The sequence below is a fragment of the Argentina silus genome (genome assembly GCF_951799395.1).
Source record: "Argentina silus genome assembly, chromosome: 11".
Classification (NCBI taxonomy): domain Eukaryota; kingdom Metazoa; phylum Chordata; class Actinopteri; order Argentiniformes; family Argentinidae; genus Argentina; species Argentina silus.
This window is the reverse complement of record NC_139665.1, coordinates 8,681,742-8,690,336: the sequence shown is the minus strand read 5'-3', so window position 1 is coordinate 8,690,336 and position 8,595 is coordinate 8,681,742. Positions and strand designations below refer to the sequence as shown.

At 43.4% G+C, this 8,595-nt stretch overlaps 2 protein-coding genes across 2 annotated transcripts in view; both read left to right on the top strand.

Moving 5' to 3' along the window:
* The window catches only part of LOC310811673 (tetraspanin-18B-like), a gene marked incomplete at its 3' end in the record, with an annotated part of 5,373 nt that extends 1,470 nt beyond the window's left edge, over positions 1 to 3,903 (top strand). The window contains exons 3-7 of the mRNA XM_083679919.1: positions 787 to 861; positions 1,939 to 2,037; positions 2,846 to 3,022; positions 3,351 to 3,434; positions 3,856 to 3,903. Coding sequence (XP_083536045.1) covers positions 787 to 861; positions 1,939 to 2,037; positions 2,846 to 3,022; positions 3,351 to 3,434; positions 3,856 to 3,903 — 483 coding nt within the window. The remainder of the gene's footprint in view (positions 1 to 786; positions 862 to 1,938; positions 2,038 to 2,845; positions 3,023 to 3,350; positions 3,435 to 3,855) is intronic.
* Positions 3,904 to 5,156: 1,253 nt separating this feature from the next.
* LOC310812161 (uncharacterized protein) lies at positions 5,157 to 6,454 on the top strand (the record flags this gene model as incomplete). The annotated part of the gene is made up of 4 exons (XM_083680580.1): positions 5,157 to 5,241; positions 5,433 to 5,744; positions 5,930 to 5,971; positions 6,361 to 6,454. The coding sequence occupies 4 exons, from the start codon at positions 5,157 to 5,159 to the stop codon at positions 6,420 to 6,422; spliced, it is 501 nt and encodes a 166-aa protein (XP_083536706.1). The 3' UTR covers positions 6,423 to 6,454.
* Positions 6,455 to 8,595: the final 2,141 nt, after the last annotated feature.

Sequence of the window (8,595 nt, the reverse complement as noted above, 5' to 3'; positions counted from 1 at the left end):
CTCCGATTTCTACCTCAACCAGCCTCCCCTGAATGCATATGTCGTGTACTTGTAGACTCTTAAGTCAACTGCACTATGATAACCTCATATGAGAGGGCTGGGCCAAAGTGTGTGCACATTTTTGTTCCAGCCCAGCGTTAACACAAATTCAGCCTGACGGGATATGCAGATAGTGTAACAGTATTAGGAGGAGTGCGCCGCCTGGAGGGGTGGAGTAAAATGCAGTTCATTCTCTTCAAGGATGCTGATAGGTTGGGCAGCCACTGGTTCTGTCACTCAATCAGGGCTGTGGGATATGAATATTCATGACTGATGTAAACACACCCACACACAACGACAGACTGTTTATCCCCAAGAGAAGTGGAGGCTCGGGGAAATAAATAATAATACATATTTATTGCTCAGGAATTATTAAAAAATGAAACCAAACCAGCTGGAGGCAGACTTTAATGGTTACATTACCGGTCAGCATCCAGAGTACAAATACAATAAGGCTTTGATGTTTTTATGCCCGGAGGTTACAGCAGTTGTTCTTCTGGCTCGTTCAGATAATGAGCTGAAGGTTTGTGTGCATACACATACAGGATATCAATTTTTAACCCAGTGTCTCTCTCTCTCTTTCCAACTCTCCCCCTCCCAACTCCCCCTCTCTCTTTCTTTCTTTCTTTCTTTCTTTCTTTCTTTCTTTCTTTCTTCCTTTCTCTTTCTCTGTCTCTCTCTGTCTCTCTCTCTCTCTCTCTCTCCCCCTTACCCCCCCACTCTCTCTCTCTCTCTCTCTCTCCTCAGTTCTTCATGTTGATCCTCCTCATCTTCCTGGCAGAACTGGCAGCGGCCACCTTGGCCTTCATATTCAGAGAACATGTAAGTGTTATGTAGCACAGATATTAGGTCACTCCTATAACGTATCCCTCCGCCTGGCAGCATACACTGTGAGGAAGGATTTTCAAATGAATCCTGTGTATTGGGTCGTGCTGTGGCTGCAGCTGATCCCCATGAATAGCTGCCGCGGTGAGGCAGTTCACTCCATTCATAATAGTAATAATACTAATAATACTAATAATAATACCTATATTTTCTGAACAAGGTTGCAAAGTGCTCCATTCACAGTAACTCTCCCTTCACGCTTTCCTCTCCTCTCCTGTCCTGTCCTCCAGATAATGTAGGAGGCTTTGCAGGCTGTCCCTGGTATTCAGTTGCCATTACCATTACAGTAATATACAGTGCACTTACCACAGCCAAAATAAACTGCTGTTTTTTCCACACAGTGTCTAGCTGGCTTTATCTAGTTTCTTTTACCTTTTCCCATCCAGCTCCTTACCACTGCTGGTCGTACAGAGTGTATAGCTGGATTTACTGTGAGCGCCATTACTATACAGTATGCAGTGACCCTACTCTCCATTTACCACAGAGACAAACAGACATGTGATTGGCAGTTGAGCGATGCAAGGTGCTCATTCTCACAGTGGGGAAGCACTCTCTGCTCGCAGGAGCTGTCTTGGGGTGGATCAGGCACCTAGGGGCTTTTAGAAAACCAAATAGCTGCCTGGGCGGCGCTGCGTGTGCAAAGATTGTTTCAAAAATTCTAATTTTGGTGGAAGAGATTCTACAGATCTGCCCTGGAGACATGCTGAAAGAAGCTGTGATTCAGTAGAGTTGCTGCTATGATATATTAAGTATTATAGTTATGACATACATATTATAGTTATGACATAAGTATTACAGTTATGACATAAGTATTGTAGTTATGACATAGGTATTAATTATTGTTGTTTGTACTGACTGTGGTGTTGTTTTACTTTTTATTTATCTATCTTTTTATCTATTCTTGTTCTCTCCATGGAATGTAGTGTATTTGAGTACTGAGAGAAAAATAAATGCATTATTATTGTTCTGATTTATAGTATTACAATTATGACCTCTTTATGTGTGTCATTCCAGCTGACCAGGGAGTATTTCAGCAGGGAGCTGAAGCACCACTACCAAGGCCACAACAACACGGACGGCTTCACCACCACCTGGAACGCCATCATGACCACCGTAAGACTACTGTACCCCCACAGTCGTTTAGGGGGGTCCTGACACTGTCACTGTCATTTAGGGGGGTCCTGACCACTGTCACTGTCATTTAGGGGTGTCCTGTCACACTCATAACTATAATACTCACAGTCATTTAGGGGGGTCCTGACACTGTCACAGTCATTTAGGGGGGTCCTGGCCACTGTCACTGTCATTTAGGGGTGTCCTGTCACACTCATAACTATAATACTCACAGTCATTTAGGGGGGTCCTGTCACTGTCACTGTCACAGTCATTTAGGGGGGTCCTGTCACTGTCACTGTCACTGTCACAGTCATTTAGGGGGGTCCTGGCCACTGTCATCGTCATTTAGGGGGGTCCTGGCCACTGTCATCGTCATTTAGGGGGGTCCTGTCACCCTCACAGTCATTTAGGGGTGACTGGTCACGGTCACAGTCAACACTGCTTGTTAATGACAATTTTGCACCAGCATACTTTGTTTATGAAACAGTGTAGAATGTACAGTATACTACTAGTGAGATAATGAATGTGTATTGAGATGCATATTCCATATCTACACCCTTTTCAATGTCATAAATTGTGTATGCTTGGTAGATGCTTTTCCAATTTGCACCGTGGTTAGGGTAAGCAATACTGTATTAAATGGGTAGAACCAGTCAAATTTACTTTTATCTTGTTCAGGAGAGATTCACAGAGGTATTTTAAGTACTGTCAGTATTGATAACAAATCTTTAATGTGTGTGTGTGTGTGTGTGTGTGTGTGTGTGTGTGCGTGTGTGTGTGTGTGTGTGTGTGTGTGTGTGTACAGTTTGACTGCTGCGGGGTGAACAGTCCGGACGACTTCGAAGAAAGCCTCTTCAGACTTATTAATCCCAACAAAATGGTCCCGGAGGCCTGTTGCCCGGGCAACGGTCACCCTGGAGACACGGAGTACATCAGCAGGGACGAGTGTTTACGGGGCAGCATGGTGTTCCGTCACAACAAGGTCACACACACACACACACACACACACACACACACACACACACACATACATACATACAGCACTCATGTTTGTTAGGCTCTATTTTGAGAAGATCTGGATGAGATGGAAAAGCAGATAATAGAAAACAAGATTACTTGAATATTACCGCAAATTGTTGACCTTTTTTACAGAAACACCTCAAAAAGGATAGTTCTTAGATATGTGCACAATGAAAATGCAATGATAGCACAACCACGTACTGTATGTCCACCATTACAATTCAACAAGTGAGTGTGACACAGTTCTCTGTGATGAATGAAATCCTAACTATGCGCATCACTTCCAGCAGGGGTGCTACTCAGCCGTGGTGGACTACTTTGAGACCTACATCTACCTGGCAGGAGCTCTGGCTATTGTGGTCCTGACTATTGAAGTAAGATCACAACCCTTTTAGTTGTGTAACTCTTTGAGCTCCATTCATAGTTCTGACCCTGGAACAATTTATTCTGTTTGATATTCATGCATTTCCAGACAATAGTTTTTAGACCCAGTCGAAAAGAGTAAGAGTTGTTCTTCAGCATTCTAAGTGTAGTATAGTGCCACCTAGTGGGTATGAGTGATATTTCATAGCCATTCATGTATTTCCCTTACAATACAGTTTATTTCCTTAAGAATATAATAACAATTTAACTCTATCAGTGATCCTTTGATATACTTAGCATTTTACTCACTGTATGACTTACTTTTGATATGGTCAAAATAAATAAATAAAAATAACTGAAAAAAATGGTGACCTATCTTTTACAGTGATACTCTAACTTTCCCTGAAATGACCTCTCTTCTTCTCTCCACAGCTCTTTGCCATGGTGTTTGCTATGTGTCTGTTCAGGGGCATACAGTAGCCCAGACACACACATACATACACACACACACACACACACACACACACACACACACACACACAAGGACACTGGATAAAGGGACACAGAAGGAGAAGAAAGCCGAAGAAAAAAAAAAACACCTGTAGAATATAAACCAAGATGTGTTTGTACAGTATTTGTCATGATATTCTGTATTTGTACCGTATTTGTCATTATGATATTCTGTATTTGTACCGTATTTGTCTATCAGTGGAGGCCGGTGGCGGTAGAAATCGAAGGATTCTACCTCCACCAGCCTCCACTGGTCTGTATGATATACAGTATTTGTACAGTATTTGTCTGTATAGTATTCTGTATGTGTACAGTTTTTTTGTCTTGTATGTGTTTGAGTGGGGATGGAGTGATTGAGCCTAACTAGTACTTCACAGCTGGCCCTTTGACGTACCGGGCAGGACACAGCAGACCAGGGGAGGCTGGTGGAGGCAGGAATCGGAGGACGGACTCATTGTAAGGCATGGAAAGGATTGAGGAATGGTATCAAACACACCTCTGATTTCTACCTCCACCAGCCTCCACTGCAGCAGATACACCCAGCAGGGGGAGACAGTGCAGGGGTGAAGGGGGCACTAACCGTGCAACACTGTCTGATGTGGATGAGGAGAGGGAGAGGCATTGCATGGGGATAGTGACAGGTGTGTCAAGCGCTCTGTGTTGGATTATGTATAACTAAGATAGCTTGAATACCCCCCGTCGACTACAGCACTACAGTGTTCTAAGAGCGTTTTTACATAAGGCATGTGTGGATGTATCGTGTGTGTGTGTGTGTGTGTGTGTGTGTGTGTGTGTGTACAGTATGTGTGTTTCCTTTTCTTCAAAGCTATTCATTGTGCATTGTTGGTGATGTTATTGCAACAGTGGTTATTGAATGGATGTAGGCTGCAGTGTATTATTTCCGTAAGTGTATTTGACTTAGAACGTTAAGTATCTGTCAATGGCACTGATTGATGATTAAAATGAGTTCTGTGACGTGTTGGTGAAAATGTTCTTTTCTTGCATTACATGATGGATTGCATTACAGCTCAAAACTCTAGGTACCTTCCCCTCGGTGGTAACCATAGATTTAGTACACAATGACCAGGTCAGGACAGGTTGGTCAAAACAAAAGTGATATTTCACAGACCCTCTTCCGAAGCCATTCTGAGGTGGCTGCTGATCTTGAATAGGTAAATAATGTATTCTAACCTGTAGACTCAGTAACCTGTAGACTCAGCTCAATGTGGGAGACACAGTCTGGTCCTATTCACAGTAGGATAGCAGCTCTCTCTCTGGGATTGGTGTTGTGTCACTTGGTCGCTGGAGGTAAGTCTTCTGATAACCAAGATGCATGTATTGAAATACCATTCGCTGTGTGACAGGTACTACGTATATATTGTATGATGTGTGTATGATGTGTGTATGTGTGCCCCCACCCCCCAACCAATTGTACAGCTCATGTATGCCTATTTGAAAGTATTTGACATACGACATACGTATTTGCCCCCCAACTCCAGGCAGTGCGTTAAAGGTTGTGTGTGAGCCAGGAGAGAAGCTGGAGTTCCCCTGCCAGTACAACTATGAGGACCAAGGAGACGCCCCTCAGCTGTCTGTGCAGTGGAGAGGTCCTAGTGGCCAGTTGCTATGCCACTATGTCAAACACAAAACCTTCAGGAACTGTTCCCACGGTTACTCCATGGACTACACCCCCGGGAAGATCACGCTCGCCATCGCAGAGGTCCGGACGAATGACTTTGGATCACACGTTTGCTCCGTGAGCAAGCCTCGCGAGTTCTCTGACTTCGCCATCGAGCTGGCCTTGAAGACAGGTGAGTTTGGTACATGGTAGGGTTTGGATGTTTACATACTGTACTGTAGGTCCATAGGGGAGGGTTTGAATGTGTTGCAGCCTACTGTTGGAAGACAGGCCTGTCAAAATGGGGTGCATACTGTAGTAGCAAGCAATAGACAACTGTAGAATGAACTGGCTGACAGGGTGTGTCTGTGTCTTTAGAGTCCTTCACCTCAGCACCGGCAAACAAGTGGGATGTGTCAGGTATGTTTATCATTGGGTGTAGAAGATCATCAATCCTACGGACTGATGATGACAATTGGATTGACCTTATCTATAGATCTCTTTTGTGAAACAGTACAGTATATGTACCGCAGGGGAGGATGGTGAAGGTAGAAATCAGAGGACGGGCTCATTGTAATCCATGGAATGGATGATTCATTCCATTCCATGTATTACAATGAGCCCGTCCTCTGATTTCTACCTCCACTAGCCTCTCCTGATGTACCGGTATATCCTAAGACATATGTTGACCTTGAAAATTGCATTTTTCATTTGAAATTCAGAAAATTCTATCTATTTGAAGTGCTTCATAAAGAAAATAATGTGATGTTATGTACTGTAACTAATTGAGGAAATTCTTGTCCCCCAAGGTCTCTCTCAGGGTCACCAAGTCATCCTTGCTTGTTCTGTGATCATTGCCATCTGGGGATGAGTAGTAGAGATCACACACTATGTGAACATAGAAATACCAGATATGGGTTTTTACTTCCTATTGTAAGTAGAATGGTAAGGAATAGAACCATCTGAAATTAAAAAGCTGTACATATGACAAATAAAGTGTGAATAAAATGAGAATAGTGTGTGTGTGTGTGTGTGTGTGTGTCTGTGTATTGTGTGTACAGTGTGTTAGTGTGTGCAGGTGTACATGCATATCTAGCCTCTAACATGCAGGTAGAATGAGAAAACGACTGCTGGTCCTTATTGGTCAGCTGTGTGTGTGTGTGTGTGTGTGTGTGTGTGTGTGTGTGTGTGTGTGTGTGAGAGAGAGAGAGAGAGAGAGAGAGAATCTGACAGAAATGGATGTCACAAATAAATTAATTTGATGAATTGTATTCATACATTTGATTACGTTTATTCATACATTAATATGATGATGCATTCCACAGTGATCTGACATAACGACATTGTAATCCTCAGAGAAATGGTTTGATAACTGAATTACATCATACAGTAGAAGAATCCATGTGACTCCTTCGGCTGGTGGAGGTAGAACTCGGAGAACAGGCTCATTGTAATGCATGGAATGGAATAAGGAACGGTTTTAAACACGTGTGCGTAGGCATATCCAAGCAATATTGAGAACGTGTTCTACACCCGCTGACGCAATTAATTCCCGCAACTAGAGTGGAAATTTGATTTGTCTCGCAAATTTACCGTAGCGTATGTGTTTCCCATAGGCCTGTAAATACAAATCAAAACAGGTTACCTGGTGGTCTCATTTCTGTGCTAGCGTAGAAAAGGGGGGCTGTAGCATTTCAGAGACATTATAACAACGCTTCTCCATTCCCAAATGGCTTTATTCAGGCAGATCTGACATGTTTACAGTCTCAAATGTAGGCTAGAAATATGGGCGAGTGACTGTTATTTTGAAAAAATAAACTAAATATCAAAGTTTCTCCACTCTATGGGGGAAATTAGACCGAGGTCAAAATTGCATGGCCCAATCTGACTTTGAGGTGATTTGGGCACAAATATTGAGCTTTGTCTCATGGCCCCCATCCCTCCCATAGTTTTTTTTGTTAGCAGTGGCTAAAGTTAGCTGAAGTTAGTAGTGGCTATTTAAACAACTCGGGAATGGACATGGACTACTTTCAGGGTAAGGAACCATCTGACCATAAGGTGTAAAAAATACACCACAAACGTCTAAATAACGCAATGGCACACCCTGGAATAGGTCACACGCTGAAATGGTTTTGCGCGTTTGTGGGGTGAAGTGCAGCTCAGCTCTTCCTAGATGACTATTAATACTAGACGACTGGCGGGTCGGTTGCTCCAGCTACACGTGGCTAAATGACATTTTATCATCAGCGGCGCTCAGCTTTACATGGCCGGGCTGGTGTCCGCTGCGCTGTTATACCATATGTTTACCACTAAGGGGCAGCCCCGTCATTTAGATCCTCATCTTCCCTGAAGCAAACCCGATGAACTCGAGTTAGGCTACATAACAGACCTTAGGCCTATATATTATGCTTCGCAGATGGCTGCATCTGTGAGTGCAAAGATGTAGCGAGATGACGACTCTAGAGTGTTCAGTTTGGGTTGTTGCACTGTTGGGTTGTGACCTTGGCTGTAGTGTCATATTTTCCAGTGATGGAGAGCTGATGGGACCAATATTTGACTCAAGAGAAGAGCGGTCTAGACCTACTTCTCATGTTATGAACACATTAACATGATTAACATTATTTTTCAATGAGTAGGCTACAATTTAATTTCAGCTAAATTCAGTATTTGTCATCTCAAGGAAAGGATTAGTCTTGTCAAGAAAAGTATTTTATTCTCAAGAAAAAGCCATCTTTCCAGAAAGTATTGAGAAAAGTTAAGATGGCCTATGGGACGTGGACACTAGATTAGGGAAATGTCCGCCTATAGCCTTCTTTCGTATCACAACCCTACGGTTACCGGAGGAGCGTTTTAACCGCGTCTGCAAAAAAAACAGTACGCGTGGTGCGCTCCAGCGCACCGGTAAATGACCCAACGTCAGCGAGCTCGGGTTCCCTGGAGGCGCGCCAGAGTTGTCATTAGAATCGCTTTATGTAATGGAGAGGAGAGAGAAAGTGGGCTCGGAAATACACTGCACATTTGAGGTGGTTTGCATGACCCATGTG